Source organism: Melospiza georgiana, chromosome 3, assembly GCF_028018845.1.
Source record: "Melospiza georgiana isolate bMelGeo1 chromosome 3, bMelGeo1.pri, whole genome shotgun sequence".
Taxonomy (NCBI): Eukaryota; Metazoa; Chordata; class Aves; order Passeriformes; family Passerellidae; genus Melospiza; species Melospiza georgiana.
This window is the reverse complement of record NC_080432.1, coordinates 74175322-74194782: the sequence shown is the minus strand read 5'-3', so window position 1 is coordinate 74194782 and position 19461 is coordinate 74175322. Positions and strand designations below refer to the sequence as shown.

The following is a 19461-nucleotide window of genomic DNA, read 5'->3' as shown; positions in this document are numbered from 1 at the left end:
CGGGGAGCCTCCTCCCGCCGTGCCGGGGCGCTGGGCTCGCCTCCTCCCGGCGCGGCGCGCCCCGCCCCGGGGCCTCTCCCCCGGGGCCCCGCCGAGGAGCAGCTCCCGCATGAAGCCCGGGGGCTCCTGGTCGGCGGGCGGGAGAGCCGGGGGGGCCCGGCCCACCTGCGCCCGGCGGCTGGCGGTGCCCGCGGCGCAGAGCGCGGCTGCTCCGGATCGGCGGCGGCGGGGCTGGGTCCTCCCTCTGCCCCCCCGCCGCTCCCGCCCTCGCACACTCCTCTCCCACCGCCATCCATCCATCCGTCCTGTCGGCACCTCGCACACACGGGCGCGCACAGCCGCACGCACCCCGGCACCCGCACAACATGCTGCCGGCCGCCGGCCCGGCATGGACCCCGGCGGCGGCTGCTCGGCTCCTCTCCGCTGCTGACTGCCCTCTGAGGTTCGCGGCAGGTAGCGGGGCAGACTGCTGGAAAGTGCAATAGGAAAAGCCAAGGGGAAGGGAAAGGAAAAAAAAAAAAAGGAAGAAAAAAAAAAAAAAGAGGAAAAAAAAAAAAAGGCAAAAGACATCAAGCCGGCCAAGCCCAGCTTTGGATCTCAGTGCAGGTATTTCTGCTGCTGTGTTCATCCCTTGCCGCCTACCACCCCGGTTTATTATTTCTTTTTTTAAGGAAAGAAAAAAAGGACGAAAAGGAGAAGTCGAACTCTCAAAGGGTTACTATGCAATTGCGACTGATTTCTTGGTTTTTTATCACTTTGAACTTTATGGAATACATTGGCAGCCAGCACGCCTCCAGGGTACGGCGACAGGGAAGAAGTAAGTGCGAAGAGATTTATACTTTGATAACTTCTGGTTCCTCTCCTTGTGCTGTTCACCTGTCCGGGGGGTTCCGTGCCCCCGGTGCCCGGGCGAGTGCTCTGGGAACTAAATCCCGCGTCAGCGGCGCGGCCGAGCGGATTTGCAGGCAGTTTCATTCAACTGGAGGGATGAAAGCGATTTTTGACCTCTCTCTGCTCTTCTTTCTCACCTCACCGGGATGAGCAGCGCGGGCTCTGGGAAGACCTGCGTCTGGTGCTTTACATTTTAATTTCTGGTGAAAGGGAACGTCCTTTCTTAGGTCTTTCCTCTTTCTGAAGGGAAAGGGCGATGACACGACAGGTAACTTTTTGCCGGTATGCCCTAAGCGCCTTTCTCCATCCCGGTCAGGAAGCCCCCTTCCCAAGAGCGGGCATTACGGATTATCGCTATAGGCTAATGCTGAGGGGCGCTGGGGGTGTCCCGGCTCTGTCCGGCCCGTTGGCTTTCAGCCTCCGCTGGCCACTAGTCACCCATTGTCACCGTCCTGGGACGGTGGCCCCTGAATTTTTTTAAATTTTTAAAATTTTTTAGATTTTAATCCCATGGGACGAGGGAAGTCCATCCCTTCTGATTTAACCGGCCCCGGTCCATCTCGGCCCGGGTCCGGGGCAGAGGCAGGCGGGGGCCGGGGGGGCGAGATGCAGCGCCCAGGGTGCTGGCAGAAGCTGCCTGCCCCCCGTGAGTGTTGGAGAAAGGAGAGCCCCCCGTCATCGCGGCAGAGAGAACAGGGAGGCAGCAGCGAGTCGCCCCCTTGGGAAGTCGCTGTCCAGGTCGCGGGGCGCTCCACGCTCAGGCGGTCTCTGGCTCCGGCCTGGAGGTGCGGTGTGGGCTCGGATCCGCGGTGACACCTCCGGCAGCGCCGCCGGCCGGAGCCCTGCCGTGACCCTGCCGCAAGGAGCCGTGCATGAGCGGGATGCGGCGGCAGAGGCCGGCGGGACGTGCCCCCGACCCGGCCTCGCCACCCCGCCTGAGTGGGACCCGCCGCTGCTTCGGGAGAGGAGGCGTTTTCTAGGGGCTGCTCGTGCCTGTGCGCTCCCCCTGACAGCTGCAGACACCGAGGAAATGTCATAAAACACAGCCCCCTGCATTTCATCAGCAAGAAGTAACTGAGTTACTTCCTCGGGGAGGGGAGGTACTGTTATTTTAATTTTCTCCTGCTCAGCCTTCGCTCCCTTGCCCTGCTTGGCACGGCTGGCCCTTGAAAGCCTCCTTTGTATGGTTTGCCTCCTGCAAACAAGTTTTGATTCACCTAAAGTGCCCCTAAAGCGGAGCTGCGGACGAGAGAGAGCGGGGCTCCAGCCCTCCGATCCCCACGGCCTCACAGCGAGGGAGCACTAAGGGCTAAGTAAAACATGTCAGGGCATCCGGTTTATTATCCTTGGCAAGGGAGGGCTCCGCAGCCTCCATCACCTCCCACCCACTCCTTTAACCCCTGGCGACCGCGGGCCCGCAAGCTGCGGGGGGCAAGGAGGGGCACCCCGCGGGCTCGGCGGAGGCTCGGCCCGGGCTGGGGGCACGGCGGGGCTCGGGGGCAGCACGGCGGGGCCCCCTCCTCCCGCACTCGCTCCGGCGGCACCTGGAGCGCGGCGCGCAGGGCCAGCGCCGGGCCGGCGGCGACCTCTGCTGTCCCGTGCCGCGGCGGGCAGCCCGCCCTGCAGGTGCTCGGCTCCCGCACGGCTCGGCACGGCTCCGCTCGGCTCGGCTCGGCACGGCTCGGCACGGAGCTGCCCCGCTCTCTCGGCGGGAGAAGGCAGGTCTGCCTCCTGCCCCGAGCGGAGGGGCAGACGCGCCGTGCTCCTCCCGGAGAGCGCCGTCCCACCTCGCTCGTCCTCAGGCAACCTGCACAGCGGGACAGCTTTCGGGAAATGGGGCGGAAGGGTTGGCCGCGAATGTTGAGCTGGTTGGTACGCCGTGGGGAAGGTACCGAGCGCTTGCTCAAAGTTTTTATGGCAAAGTTTTATGGTTGAAGCGCAGGAGTTAGCATAGATTCAGAGCAGAACAAGTGGCTGGAAAATCACAGCTAGAGGGTCAGAATGGGAACCTGGCTCGTTGTTTTGGCAGCGAAGGCAAAAAGCCTTTCAGAACACCTCACCTGGATGTGCTGTCCATCATCCACTGGCCGAGGTCTTCAAATCCAGCTGGTTGCAAAACACGATTTGGCATAACTAGTGGTTACTTAGCTTGAAGCAAAGAATTAGAGACTGAGTGTTTATGAAAGATTATAAAAGTGGTTATGATCTCTTGCACTAATCACTTTGGCTTAAAAAACCTATGAATTGCTGTTAGTAATACTGCAACTTTATTATAATTACAGTGTGCAGATAAAGACGGCACCTGCCAAATTAATCTACTGTGTGGAAGACTTTCCCTGGATTTCTGTTTCTTTTGCTGAGATAGTCTCCTTTAGTCACAAATAGGCACATTTCTAGGGAAATATGCTTATTTCTATTTTAAAATTTCTCTTTAACCTGCTTATTTTAAAATATAGTACAAATAAGTTCCCCTCAAGCAGTCAGTGAGCCCATGTTACTTTGTTTTGGTTATTATCAGAGTCCTCCACTCCATGTATTATATTGTAGACCTACATACTTTAAAGTAATTATAAAATCTGAAATGGCTAATTCAGAATACACCATGCCAGAGTCCCAGCTGGTAAGAATTGAAGTTAATTTGTTAAATTATCCCATCAGAAGGATCTGGTCCTGAAGCATTACTTATTTTGTACCTATTGCCAAAGTAATCCTTCCTATGAGAAATGTCTAATTCGCAATCCTTTTGCTCTCCAAACTCCTACTGAATTTTCTAGCTGGGGAGTCCTGAATTTCTGTCCCGTGATCAGTAGTAAAGATATAGTCGGCTGTGGAGAGATAAAACTCCTCTGAAGTCAACAACAAAGTGCAGACAGATGATTTGGTCCAGAATTAGACATAGAACACAATCAATAAAAGTTAAAAGCAAACATACCACTAGCAGAGAAATTTGTGGTTTTATTCTGATAAGAGCAATCAAGATTAACAAAGTTGCAGGTTTGAGTCTTACAAGACAGAGTAATATGCAGCTGAGTAAAGACTAGCGTACCAATAAATAAGAATTTCTGTGTATTGGCCAGTGATTGCAGTTTGCTTAGAAAAAAAAGGACGATCAAGTCAATAGCTCCAAAATATTTTGGCTCTGCAGACTACTACCAACCCCCAAAACTTAGTACTGACAGTTATGTACATCTCTCACTGACCCTCAAGTAGACGGAAATGAAATATTATTTGCTGCGGGTCTGTGAGTGACCGGCAGACCATTTGCCATGACCCTGTGGACTAGAAGTGAGCCACAGACTAAATTTGGAAATCCAGAATAAGTAAACTGATAGAAAATTCTGTATTTCTACTACACTCTTACATTTGTGGCTAAAATAATATGTATGACTCTATGGAAATGCAGTTTGGAGTAGAGCTCCTGTGATTATTGGTAGCCCGTCAAATTGTCTCCTGCCTTCCACTACAATAGCACATCCAGGATACCCAGTGCTCCTTCCTTCCTGCCTTCCTGCCTTCCCTCCTGCCTGCCTTCCATTGCTCCTCTGTCCATTCCTCTGCTGATGCGGGACTGCAGGTCTTCCAGCATCTGCCTCTGGTCACAATTGCTAGTGGAGGGCTCCAGTCTGCAAACACTCTGCATCTCTGGCTTGGTTTGCATACAGCTACTTACAAATTCAAAATTAGGGAGGTGTTTAACAGCCCATTTGTATAGATAGATATATAAATTAAAACAAACCAGGAAAATACTGGCAAAACACCAACTGGTGAAATTATTTCTTCAGTCTTTTTATACTCTTGAGGAGGGTGTAATTCACATGGAGGTAGAATGTCAGCAAGAAAAAAGGAGTTAAATTACTAATTAAAACAACACTTCATTGTAGAAACAATTCTTTTAATAGTTCACCACCTATCTATATTATAGATATCTACATGTATGTTCAGGGTTTGCACGTCACAGATGGCAGTACTACAGAATTCATTTGTAATATAGATATTGTTACTAATTTTTAAAAATAGAAATAATTTTGTATTTTGGTGCAACAGTTTTAAGCAGAAGTTAGCCAGGCAAGCAGCCATCAAGCAGCACCCCTTGGGCAGGATTGAATTACTGTTAGTTGTCTTTCAAAGTGTTTGTATGCTGCTGATAATTTTTTCTCTAATCTCTTCATATTAGCACTGTGAGGGTAAATACTTTGATGGCAACAAGTGCGTCCTTTTCTTTTTTGCAATGAAACAATATTTCTCATTTTTTGGATGAGAATCTGCCCATTTAAACTTCCTGTTGCAGTCATTGGAAACAGAAGCTGTTCCATCGTGTTGTTGTAAACTGTGAACATATCTCATTGTAGAGATATCTTAAAAAAATTAAATATCAGAAAATCACTACCAATCGCTGAAAGCTTTTGAAGCATGATAAGAATGGACTGCTTGTGTTATTTAAAAAAAACAAAACCTTTATATGTATGTAAAATCTGTGCCTGATCATACCAGCACATGTGGAACGATAAGTGTTGTTATCCCCAGAGACTAAAGGTCTTTACTGAGCAGTTCCCATTTCATACCTGATATCTGAAAGGGTGATAATTTTAATTTTTTTTCTATAACTTGCTGAAGACATTTCTTATACTATATAAAATTCATGTTAGACTTTAAATATATGTTACTACAACTTCTCAAAGATATTGATGTAGGATGGTATACCTGAAAATACATAAAAAGTCCTATTTCTCTCTGCAGAGAGAATAAAATATTGCTGTTATTAGTAAGAAAGTTTGAACATGCCTCCCTTACTTTCAGTGGAGAAAGTCCTATGGACTGTGCTGGAGCTGGAGTGAGCTTTTTTCTGCAGGATCCGGATACATTTTGAATTTGGAAGAAATCCCATACTAAAATACTTGCAAAATTGCATGATTCCAATATGTAAAGTCCCTAAAGAGAATAAAACAATGCCTCTTACCTTTCAAAACTATCATACTTAAGTTGCTTGGGAGGCAGTCTCTTTCTTAATCATATGAAAAGTATCACTATTTTACTACTTCCACCAATTGAGCCAACTGAAGCCAAACAAGTTAACTGAGACTAATTTCTTCTTTTGAGCTTTGCCCTTAACATACCAAGCCTTTGCCAATCCCCATTCTGCTGTTTCTTCTTGCTATAAATTTTTCACTGGAGACTAAGGAAGTTACACCTGATAAAATCTGAGCTAGAACTCAAAAATCAGACTTAGTAATTTTCTCTTGCTTAGCATGCTCATTTTGCTCTCTGGTTTGCAGAGCAAGTGTGCTGGCTGCACCACTGCACTTTATCACTAGCATTAGCAAGCTGTCTGTCATTTCATACTCAATCATTTATAGACAGTGACCACTAGAACACTCCTTCATTAAAACTATGGATGTTCTCAAGAACAAATTTTCCCCTGCAGTGAGTTGTCCCTTTCGCTCGAAAATAAAGTAGAAGTTGCGAAAGCTTGGTGGAGGAGATATAAAAGATAATAAAAAAATATTTTTGTCTCACTTCTAATTTTGGAGTCTGAACGACTCAAAATCACTTGGCCAATTTTTTTACCAAAATAATTCTGAACAAAGCAATCTTATCAGATGACAAAAGGCAGCTGAAACCATGTACGTTTTTATACAAAACTGTCTGCTATTACCACAAACAATGCTTCAGAAGAAAGTACTCAGAGAACATTTATTCATGCAAAACATGCTATGACTCTCAAAAAAAAAAAAAAAAGATGAGAGCTCCAACTCTTGTATAAATAGTTGAATAACTGAGCTTTTGGTGACAGCAGAATCATTAAAATTAGGTGTTTTGTCAAATAATAAAATCCAACAGATTTTATTAATGAGTACGTTAACCTTATTTTTGTTGCTAGAACAGAGCAGTGCGATGAGCAATGCTACTTAAGGAACGATTGTACTACGGTTGTCCGACAGCTGACTAATAAACATTTCTGTGTGTTTCAGTTTCCAGATCATGAGCTATCGACCTTGCATTTTAAAATGTTAGTGTTACTTACTCCTGTAAACAAACATAACAGCCACTGAAGTAAAGGAGCCACAAAACACATCTTGCTCCAGTGCTCCTAGGCAAGAACTCACCTACGGGGAGTCAGAGCTGAACTGGGAGAGCCTTTGGCTGTGGCAGTGCCACCGAGCTCCTGCCAGCTTGAAGCAGCACCCCAGTCCTGCACTGATATTTTGGCTCCAAACAAGAGGAAGGAAGAGCATAAAGGAATGTTTGTAGTAGTACTTTTAAATAAAACTCCAAACCACAGGTTTACACCAAGTTCTCGTAGTGCTGCTATAAACTTTATCCTTTCAAGCTTCTTAATGTGTGTCAGTATAACATCCTGATAGGTTTCGTGTTTAAAATTGCAAGGTCCTAGATGGGATTTCAGACATTTAATATATTCTGCAGGGTAAAGAAGATTTTAGGGCACTGTAAAATGAAACAGGACGGCATTGATAGATGTTGGGATAGTAACGATGTGTGATTCCTGTGGCTTCCTGTAAAGGGCAAGGGCAAACACAGAAGGGCTCATATCCAAGAACTGGACATGAGGTGCCTAAGGTGTGTCTGGGACAGGATTTAAATATTAGCCACTCACCTTCAAATAATGCGTAATTTCCACCTCACCCTCAACACGCGGACATTTCTCAGATGGTCTGTAATTTCTAACGTGATGTTTCATCTTACTGGCACTGAACATCTGTCCGTGCTCAGATCCTTTCATGCAGCGACTTTGAAATTTTCTCTTAAAGAAACCCTGCGTTAAAAAAACGCAATGAATAAATAGCAACAAATAATAAATATATCAATGCCAAGTTCCTCCACATGGAGCACACAATATTGCAGATCATTGCTTACTGACATTGGAATAAAGCCACATGCATTCCTGCTCCATACCCAGCCCTCAAGTCCTGGTCTTTCCTGTGCAAACTAAAATTGGTGTGGGCGGCGACCTGAGATTACATGCAAATCCAGGTGAAAAACATCACTTTATTAGAAAATATCAATACAGATAGTCTAGAGTCATGCTAAATGGAAGAATTAAGCTTAGGTTTTCCATTCCTGGCCAAATGTTTTAGCAGCTAAGCTTTTGGATGTGTTAAGGGGCAGCAGGGCTGCCGCTCCCTTCTTGGTGTGTTTCAGAAGAAAAGACTGAATTCTCCTTTCTTTTGTTAAAGAATGTACTGGTTTGCAGTGCAGTGTAGTAGTGCCAGGGCACCTCAATTCCCTGGACATCCAGGATTTGATACAGTTTCTGACCTCATCTTTTCAGACCAGGTTAAGGCTCCTTTGTTCAGCGTGCTGGATTTTTCACCTTTTGTCGGCACCCAACTCTTCTCACCTACTAAAAGGCAACTGAAATATCTTCCTCAGAGCTCCCAGCTGTACTTTGATGCAGGTGTCAATGGAGTTCATCATGACACAAAGCAGGCATTTTTGGAACAGCACAAATCTACCAAGCATCAGCTTATCCACCCCACTTCTCCCCAGATAACTCCCTGGGTGCACAGCTTCACTGGTAATAGTGTTTGCATGGGAAGTCACAGCAGAGGCAGGGCTTAGATATTTTAACGCAGCTTCCCTACAGGGTGAGTTTGTGTTTCAAGGGGAAGGAAGACAAGGTCCTCATGTAAACCAGAGTCATAGGAGCAACCAGCTGGTGGAACAAGATTTCCATTGCATTCCTTGAAAAACTTTTACGAACATCCACACGAACCAGAGCTACTAAAACCCGACACTTTAATATGTTTACAAAGTTTATGTATGTTATCAGCACATGCAATACTCCCATAAGGATTTATTACAGGTTTCTTTAGCAACAACATTTTTTATCATAACAGCTCAACTGGTCAGAGAGAGGAAAACAGCCAGTTTCTCCAGAATGAGCCTCCCACACACACTTGTCCAGCATTATTGAGTTGCTTATTCATGAAGATTACTCAAACCAGTGTCGGCAAGTGTTTCATAACCTTGTTTCCTTTTCCTAGAATGTTCATTATTAATTTCACTTTTTCTATGCCACTGAATAATGAGTTGCTGGTGTTATATTACTTGATGTTACTGCCTAGAAGTGCTAGCCCTCCCAAATAGAAAAGTGGGAGCAAAGGCTATTTATTCAACATGGGAGTCAGAAGATGTTAAGTGCAAGTATTTCGCAAACACATGGGGATGGATGAAGATTCCAGAAGTTTTAGTATAACACAGAACTAAAAATAATCAGCTAAATGAGACTTCTTGTACTGGGCATACTGGCCACAGATGTTTAATAGCAAAATCCTGAAGGCCTGGAAGGCAAATAAATGACATGATTTTGTGTTTTGCAAAAGAAAAAAAAAGAAACCCCACAACAGTTTCTGTTTTGCAGTCCAAAATGAAATCACACATTTGTCTCTTGTGTTTATGTTTTATGAAGAGTTGGGCAATTGACAAGTTTCAGAGTTGAGGGCGTATTAAAAGGGAAAGTAGAATTCTGTATGAGAGTGTAGAATTTATAACTTGTGCTATGTCCTAGACAAGTATTTTTAAGATCAAGGCCCCAACTTTAGGAATAAAAATATTTAAATGTGCTTTTTAAGCTACCAGTTGAGGAGAAGTTTCAGAGGTGTAAAAATCTGTCTGTAGGATTCAGCTTCAAGTGAATGTCAGCAAAAGGGCATCCTCATTGCTGCTTAGGTCATACATTATTTCTGAAAAATAATTACTTCTGAAAGTAATTTTGAGGAACAGATAAACATAAAAAATTAGTTCCCCTAGACAGATTGTGGACAAAAATATTGCATTTTATCTCCACTGGTATAATTTATTTCTGCTACAAATCTACAAAATCAATATGATTTGAAAGTGCTTATTCTTTTCCATGATGGGGTACCATGTTCATTCATCTGAGTAATTAACTAAGATACTGCTTTAAAGCCCCAGCTTCCTGCAAACATAGAGCAAGTAAGCTGCCACATTACTAACTCTGAGTTCAGTATATCTAACAAGCAGTGACATACATTATGGTTGTATTGTCTCAATCACTCTATGAACGTAAAAATTATGGAGGAAATTTCAAACACGCTTTCATTTATGAGGTATCTACATATTGTACTTGGATACTCTGCCAAACACGAGGCTTCCCAAGCTTTATGGAGGTTAGAAGCACCGAGTGGGGAGTGATCAGAGTGGGGGCATCTTACTACTCTGCCAGGATCTGGCTGGCCACAAAGGAAACTCTGAACTGTACCAGTTCAAGATGAGGACAGGCTGCTATTCACCTCTTTCTGAAATCATATGATTTCCAGCTACCCAGTGAGCAGAGAAGTTCATTTCTCCCTCAGGATAAATCACACCTGAGTCCAGATAAAATAGATTAATCAAAAGAGTAGCCTTCTCTTCAATTTCCACAGTTTCAGTGAGAGAGGAGGATTCTAACCATAGCTACCACTAAAAGACCACCAAGCATTATGAAAGCCAATCCATAATCTTTTTTGAAGCCTTGCATAATTTCTTGAGAAGTAAGTTATTCATCTATGATACTTGCTGGTTGAGCCTTCTAGTCTGGTTCCATGACTGGCTGCGGTTAATTCTGGGAACAGGAAAAAGGGCCTGTGTTTTTCATCTGGAAGTATGCAGAGACCTTGGGCACATCTTGCTCAAAAGAGATCAGTCACAGAAATTGCAGTATTCCATATAAGAGAGTTTATTCAGAAGTAGAATCTTCCATCTCATCTTCCTTAATTGCTACAGAAACCTCTCTGGCTTATATAGGTAATTCCCTGGAACCTCCTGACCCCACAGCTGTTGTCCTAGAATTGGAAAAACTTACGTTTATGCATTGTCATCTCTTCCTTCTCCTCTACACATTAATGTCTATGTATCTATCTATATCTATCTATCTATATTTTCATTCCCATATGTATCTATCTGTATATTTTCATTCACACAAAAGTTCCCATCAGCACAAGCAAGAATTAAAGTATTTTCACTTTAAGATTGTCTTAAAATATAGGTGAAATTCATGCTGATAACCTCAGGTAGAAGTTTTTGACTCCATGTGAAGTCCTTTGGTTTGTCTGAAAACTCCATCTCTTCTCCCACTGTTCTTATCATCTGCTTGGTCATGGAAAACAAAATTACTAGTTTTATGTAGGTTAAACCAAATGGTAAATTAAAGAACAACAAAAAAATTGCCTGGGAAGCTTGGTAGGGGACCCTTTTTTCTTTCTGATTAGCTTGTCACATTTAAAACTGTACTAGAGAGTTATATGGACCCTTCCCTTTTAGGTTATGAAACCTTCCTTGCTTTTCAAATGACCTGCATCACTAGGCTGGGAATTTTACTTAACCGCTTGGAAGGAAGATGATGCTCTGGGCAGGGAAAATTGGTGATTCCAGTGAGAAGGGTTTTTCCTTGCCACTGTGATAATGCAGCAGCACTGCTGCTGATGTTCCTGGGGTTGGCCATGCGTATGGGTACTGCATCTGTAACTGCATCTGTGCACATGCAAGGAAAGACAATATTCCTCTCTTTTATCAGCAAACAGAAATGTCACAATCATAAGGCACATGCCATACTAACCCAAGGTTTTCAATTAGAGCCTCTGCATTGTTTTTAATGGGAGATGGTTTAGGCAGAATAAACATGTCACAAAGGTTGAGGGACTGATTCTGCTTCTAGCTACAGCTCATGTCAGGAAGCAAGTATCTCACAGAGCCCTGCCAGCATAAAATTTGCATGTGCACTGAATCCAGCCTAAATGTTTATAAAGGCTACTAAAAAAACATGATAAGTTGGAGGTTTTTGTTGCCAATCACCAAGAAAAGGAGCAGAAATGTAGTCTGTAATTTGCTTTGTGAGTTGCTGGTACAGAACATGAGGGTATTCCACTGTCTTTTGTCAGAGAACCAATGCAATTTGCCACTTTAAAGTGTAGGAGAAATATTTTATGGCTTTCTCCATGGTTTACTTATTCACCCTGTCCAGCACTGTGTATTCCTGAGTATTTTCCTTCTTTGCCTTCCCTCTGTTCCTACAGATATTGAACCTGAGCTCTATCTCTCAAAGTAGTGCCTGAAGTAATTCACAACATGAGAACATTCACCAGAACAGACTAGCTAAATAAGTGAGCATAGGAACGGACACAAAATGTTACATTTTCTGCAGTGGCAAGTGGTAGAGGAAGTAATAAGTCTAGATCAGCTCCATTAGCCTGCCAGATTTAATACATACATGATCCATGTCCTTCTCATAATCCACTCAACACATGAACCCAGCCCAAGCCTGCTGGAAATGAGAACTAGCAGGTGAATGCATTGAACCAGAACAGACACCAGAATTCACATGCAATCATACATACAACATACAGGATGTACAATAATGTTGTCTTTTGTCAAATCAATTTTTAAAATATTTATTTTCTCATGATCTTAGAAACTTCTATTTTTCCTGAGTGTCACCCCAAAGAAATATGTTTTTAGTGCTCTCTCATCTTCACCCCCCTGTTTGTCTCTGCAAGCAAGTTTCTTCCTTGACGTAGTTTTCCCTTTCAATTACAAATTATTGAAACTTGCATTGCTGAAACCAGGGTTTTGGGGAGTAATGGTGGAAAGAGAAAGGATGCCCTTGAGCTGTGGTGTAATGACTTGATGATAGGAGTGGGTTTCTTGGTAAGAGACAAGAAGCAGTGAAAAACTTTGATTTACAGAGACAGATTGTAAAAACAAGCCATGAATCTCTGCATATACAGAAAGATGTGAGTCCTTGGAGCCTATGTCAGATATAAGGAAGGATGGGAAGGTTTGCATAGAGTAAAAGAGAATTTAGTCCTGAGGTCTATCAAATGCAAGAATAGGAAGTGTGAAGTTTGTAGAATTCAGAACTATTCTGAATGTGTCAGCTGACATCGAACATGTCCATGGCTGTTTGACCAAGCACAGATACTAAACTATTAATCCAGTTTTTCTACTGCTCTCCCCTTCAGAGACCAGCAGAAAAAAATGCCTTGTTTGCAAAAATACTGAGGAAGGAGGAAAGCCCCCTCCATAATGTCCTGCTTTTCCCCACCACTCTGTCAGGGATGGTCAAGATGTGGGGCAGGGCAGTTGGCCTCGACTCAGTACAACTTACAAATAGGAGTTTGTTCAGAAGTAGAATCCTCCTCCTCAGCTGCATTGATGCAGACAGGATGGGCAGCAGAGTTCCTCAGCTGAACTGCAATGTGCAGCTCTGCTCACTGCACTCTGTAAGCAATTCCCAGCTCTTGTAACGCCTGATGGTCCCAACTTTCCCTATGCCAAGCCCTTTCTCCAACACATTTAATTCCTCAAAGCTCTGTATATCTCTGTTCTCGCTTGTGACAGGAGTTAAAGTCCACAAATGGAAATATCTACTCCTCCTCTTGGCTTGCTGCGGAGCCATAGTCCCCCTCCCCCAAAATATTCAGTCTAAGTGGATTTACAGAGTTAGTCTGAAAGTTTCTGAATTTGAAACCCTCTGGTTCAGAGGACAGTGTGAGCACTGCTGTCTCCACAGGCAGGCCAGTGCTCCTTGCTTCTCTTTAAGATGGACTCGCCCTGGTGACGCCGGGCAGAGGAGGTACCACACCCTGTCCAGCCGGCGGCCTCGTGCTCAGACAGCTCTCTCAGCTGCCAGTTCTTCTTTAAGGCTTTACAATGAACAAGTTTCAAACAAATATCAGATGAAAGCAATTTTGAGCCTAAACCAAGCATGGCCAGGTTTGCATTGGTGATTTATTGGTGCAAGTCATCAGCTCCTATTACCTTTTTCTTGAGCCATGCAATTCTCTGGCTTCCAGACATTTCTAGGGCCTGATTCTTATCCTATTGAAGTTAATGGGAGGTTTTGCCATTGATTTCAATAGGAGGCCTCTAACTTTCCAACCTTTCCAACCTGCCTATAGAGTCTTGAAGTACTTCCAGGTTTCCATCATAGTCTGCGGTTCCCCTCTTTAAGTCAATTGGACATTAACAGATTGCCTGGGTCCACACCTTTGGATAGAGAAAAGCTCCAGGTCTGATTCAGCACTCATTCACACACCAGCTTCATACCCCAGTGGAGTTCCTCCTGATTTATATTGGCAGGGGAGCGAGGTCCAATGTTACTTATGCCTGGGTCATTGCCAGCAGAACGCGGAGAGAATTCAAGTCACTTGTTATCCCCTTCCCCACACCTCTCAATCACACGTAAATGTATGTACATATATGTGGATATATTGGAATCATCTGGACTCTTTTAAGTTATTTGCCATTGAAACTGACTTCAAATTCAAGTTTTAAAGTTGAACTAACAAAGGAAAAAAGAGTCAGAAGGGAGCCAGCTGCAAGGGTACTCACAATTTTCATCAATCTACAGGACACTCCTAATAACATATTTTACTACTTTGTAGTGAACTTTCTTTGCTTCTGCCATAAATATATTCCCTATGCTGTAAATGAATAGCTTGCAAGCTCAGTAAAGTTAATATAGAAGAATAAATCTTAACTACCTAATGTCAGGTCAGAAATATAAATCTTATCTAATATGCCAGGTCAGAAGGAAAGAATACTTTTTGCTGAAAATAGCAAATACTTTCCAGTGCAGAGTCGGAACTTATTTTTCTCTTTAAAAAAATGTGCTGCCCCTAATAAGATGGGTTGAACAGTCTCTTTTTAGAATCTCCAAAAGAAAAATAAACACACAGAGCAGAGTTAATTTATAAAATGCTCCAAAGTTTATCTTGGCAGAACAGTTGTAGGCAGTGAGAGTTCTCTCCCTCTCATACATGCATTCATATGCACACACACACACAGACACACACACGTCTCAAAATTAGGACAGGTCTTTACAATAGCAAATGCTACATAAAACTTATATATCTGGACAAATCCATAGATTCTTATTCATGCAAGGCTCTCATTTTCAAGTCAATGGAAATTTTTCCAAAGAAAGATAACAATCCTTGATGCCTTTTTGTGTAAGTACAGACCTGCTGGGTCACAGTGGGGGAGAGCAAGACACACAAGTACCTCGTGTCTCAGGCCCCCCTCCCATGTACCAGCACTTCTGCCAGCTGTAAAGCAGTGATGCAGCCACCGTCCCCTCCTCCTGCCTGCCCAAGACCCCACTTGTTAGACACAGCTGGACAGCCTGGTGAGTGATCTGCTGGCACAGAGGTCCTTCCCAGTAGCCACAGGCTCCTACTGCTGCCCATCCTCTTGTTACTCCTCCACACCTGCTTCACACCACCCACCCCGGTCTCACCAGAGCCAAGGTAACTTCAGAGCTTGAGGAGATGAGGCCCACCTAGGGCTTTCTTTCAGCCTCAGAGTATTAATTTTATTTATTTTAATGTCCATATCAACCTGTGTCAGGGAGCCACAACAACAGGGAAATATTGCAGGTTCCAGATCTACCAGCCAAGAGATCGTCCAAGAGAACAGCAGGTGCTATGGTGCTATGCTGTCAACCTCAAACAATTTGGAGCTCCTCCACCTCTTGTAGCAGCCACTGGCCTTTCACACAGTTTATTTACTTCAGTGTCTGGAAAGCAAACAGACAAACAGTAATTTTCCCCAAGATAAACAAGAATACAGGCAGTTTTACATGACGGAACCACAACTTGATGCTGGGGTTTGCACAATTCTCTGGACCATTTTGCTCAGTGCCACCAAGCTACTCAATGCAGAACCTGTCTCACTAAAGCCCCACAGAAGAATGCAACAAGTAGGTTCTCCTCTCCTCTCCTCTCCTCTCCTCTCCTCTCCTCTCCTCTCCTCTCCTCTCCTCTCCTCTCCTCTCCTCTCCTCTCCTCTCCTCTCCTCTCCTCTCCTCTCCTCTCCTCTCCTCTCCTCTCCTCTCCTCTCCTCTCCTCTCCTCTCCTCTCCTCTCCTCTCCTCTCCTCTCCTCTCCTCTCCTCTCCTCTCCTCTCCTCTCCTCTCCTCTCCTCTCCTCTCCTCTCCTCTCCTCTCCTCTCCTCTCCTCTCCTCTCCTCTCCTCTCCTCTCCTCTCCTCTCCTCTCCTCTCCTCTCCTCTCCTCTCCTCTCCTCTCCTCTCCTCTCCTCTCCTCTCCTCTCCTCTCCTCTCCTCTCCTCTCCTCTCCTCTCCTCTCCTCTCCTCTCCTGCTTCCCTCTGCTCTTTCCTTTTTGACTGCTGGGAATTTGCCAGTAATGTCCAGCATTTGGTCTGACAACTGTTCTACTGTAAATATTTAGAAGAATCCATTAGAGATTAAACAAAGTGTAAGTAACTGCTCCTAAGTGATAGCTCTTATTAATGTTTGCAGCTACAGACTCCTTACAAATGCATATGAAAGTCCTACCTCTAGGCTGCTTGTAAGAAAGGGCAAGACAGAAGGCAGCAACCAGAGCACAGTGTAATTTGAGTGTCAGTGTGTTATCATTACAAATATCAGCACAGAGACAGCATTCTGTAGAGTGTGTACCATGCTTGCAAATCTTCCAGACAGCAACGGGCAGAGTGTGTTACCCTGACCAATGCATTTTAAATGATCCGTATAAAGCCACAAGAGCACTCAGAGTCTCTGTTAAGACATCTTTGCTATTCTTTGGTCTGCCCCAAAAATATAACCTCCCCCCTGCACCCACCCTGCCAAAAGAAACAAAAAACCACCCCCCCAAAAACCACCACCAAAAATAAAAAATCAAAACCAAAATCTAAAAAAAACCCAAACCACCAAGTCCCCTTCCACCTCAAAGTGTATCAAGAATTGTCATGTGTTACAGGGGAAAAGACAAGCACTGGTCTGGTGGATTTTTTTTTAACCCCTACTGTATTCCAAAATTATCCTGTTTATACCGTATTTTAGATGTTCCTTGTGCAGTAGGATATTTGTGGCAGAGAAGGACTGAACACTAACACTGTTCTGGAGCTTATTATGAAATACTTAAGAAATTATTCTAGCAGAAGTCTCTTTCCCATGGACATAATTTTGAGAATAAAAAATGCTGCTTTTGCAACCAACTGAGATCAATGAAGATGCAAAAACACACCTACATGTTAGCCAATTTGTTTGCTTGAAAAATAAATGGTGCTCTAGGAACGCAGTCAATAGCAGGTATATGTCTATACATGGGCACACCATAGCAGAGTTTTCTATCGTAACAGATCGGTGATACAGATTTTTAAAATTTTAATTACTCTATTTATTTTCAGTGATCACTGAGTAGAATGTGCTAGTTCCAATAGAGAAGGGGTAAAAATTGGATACAAAATTTGACTCCAGTGTCCACCTTGAACTGGTTAAATCCTGCAAGACAAAGGCCTGGAGCTTATCCAGACTGCTTATGATGCTTTCCCAGGGTGGAAATGTCTGGTACTCACAAATAATGCATGCAAGGCAGACCTCTTAGCATCATGTCTAGTTTTTGAAGCTACCAGTCTCCTTCCCATTCCTTATCCCCTTACCTTAAATAAAATGCTGATGGATTATTCTATACATCAATCTGTGCTCATTCTTTCAACTCAGTTTCATAGTCATATCCAACCTTTCAGAATTTGTCAACGTTTTCTATAAGTGACTTTAGCTCCTAGGGAGGAATCAATAAAAGCAACCTGGACAACTGGGAGGGTTGGGCATGAGCTACTGAGCAGGAATGTGCTGACTTGGTGGGTACTCCCATCTCTGATCATGGTGACTTACAGAGTTGGTGGCTTCTGTGTCACAGCAGGGACGAAGGTAGCATGTAAGGCAATTTATCTTCTTCTGTATCTCTGTGTGTGCATATTATAGGAGTTTCAGAAGGCCAAGCAGAAGAGGTAATCATGCTCTAGAAAACCTGTAGTGGTCTCTTCAAGAAACAGGAACATTAGAAAGCTAGTGGATTAGACAAGTGGCTAAGACACAACAAAAAAAATTATGTGAAAACAAAAGGATACTTTCTTGATATTCTCCCATTCTCCATCCTGCACAAATATATAATAGTAACACCAACAAGTCTCCTACCATCTGTCTGCTTACACTGATGCTTCATTCAGCAGATATGGTACATAGAAACCTTACTAGACATAAAATTCCAGTTTTCGTAATAAGGCAACAATGTGAAGTTTGTTATAAGGAAATTGAAGTTTATTTAATTTCTGAAATCTCCTGTGAAACAACTAGTGCTCAAGTCACAAAGAAAATATTGGATCATCACCTTATATTAGAAATATGGCACTTTTATTTGATTTTATCTACTATTATTCATTCTCCTTAAAAAGAAAATAGAATTAGATTGATAAGCATAACAAAACCCACTGTGAGTAAGAAAACTGTGATATAGATGATACCATCAAAATGCAAAATGCTAAAAAAAGGCTATCTTGCCAGCACATTCCCCTAGAGAGGGGCACAGCAGCAAGGGATGTCAGAAGGTGCTCAGCATAAACTCTTGGATCCATTCGATTCCTTTCCCAGGCACAATAATTTATGGCTAAGCTACAGAATGCTTTTTAAAAGATATGTCACCTCTGATTTGAAACATACCTGTGACTGTGATTATACTGCCTCCCTGAGACTGCTGCAATGATTTTATCTACTACCAAGGCTTTCTGAATTTTATCTTAATGAATGCAGTCTCACTGATGCCTATTTCCAACCATATCCTTACTTCCAGTATCATTATAGCATAGATATTTTAGGGGCAATGCTTTGTTACAGACTGCCTTTATTTTTTAACTGCCTAGACAAAGAACTGCTGTTGTGAAGTGTGCTCTGCAAAGGCTTGTTTCTGAGAAAACTGTCTCCTAAGCTAGTTGCAGGTTTTACTATGCTTTTTTGTCTCTAAGAGCAGGCTTGTCTGAGGTCTCAGCATGAGCTCAGCCCTGTTCTATGCCAGTGAAACCCTTTTGGTGATAAATATTCATGTACTTGTTCTTTGCTTACGAAATTGTTATGGGAGAATTGAGGCAGGGTCTAATAGAGAGCTGTCCCTATGTTGTGACCAAGAAACTGTGTTCCTGCTGGAAGTGAAGGCATGAGGACATCACAATTTCCCTCATTGCCATGCCCTGCCTGTCACCAGCAGCTCTCAAGGGTTATGAATCAACAAGACCCTTCAAAGCTTAGAGATCTTCACAGGTGGAAAAGTAGCAGTGAGGGGATGCACTGTCCCTTCTGAATCCTTGGTACAGAACTATCGCTTTGGCACGGGCTTTGGGAGGGCTGTGCCTCCTCCTTGCAATACAAAGCTGAGTAAAACCAATAGCAACGCATCTGGATTTGCTGGCAAGAGTCACAGCTTCAACCCGAGGGGTTCCCCAAATGTCTCAGCTCAGAGTGGTTATAGCAGCCAACAGACAGGCACTGCATTTCCCATTCTTCTCCACAAATGTGTTGGTAAAGGTGACACGGCCCCTAAAGCATTTACTTACATCATGGAGCTGCATCTCATTTGATTGCTGTAAAGTGCTTTGAGGACCACAGGGTGAAAGGTCCTACAGAACTGCACATATATTTGGATGTTACTGATGCTGCTGATGCTGTTGCTATGTGATTATATAATTCTCTCAGGGGTTTTAAGGATGGTTGAAATCAAGATAGTTTGCATTAATTATACTTATTCTCTTTTTCCCAT

At 43.8% G+C, this 19461-nt stretch overlaps 1 protein-coding gene across 1 annotated transcript in view; it reads left to right on the top strand.

The window, feature by feature from the left end:
• Window positions 1-538: 538 nt before the first annotated feature.
• RSPO3 (R-spondin 3) overlaps window positions 539-19461 on the top strand; it is a 58367-nt gene continuing 39444 nt past the window's right edge. The window contains exon 1 of the mRNA XM_058020387.1: window positions 539-817. Coding sequence (XP_057876370.1) covers window positions 721-817 — 97 coding nt within the window. The 5' untranslated portion in view covers window positions 539-720. The remainder of the gene's footprint in view (window positions 818-19461) is intronic.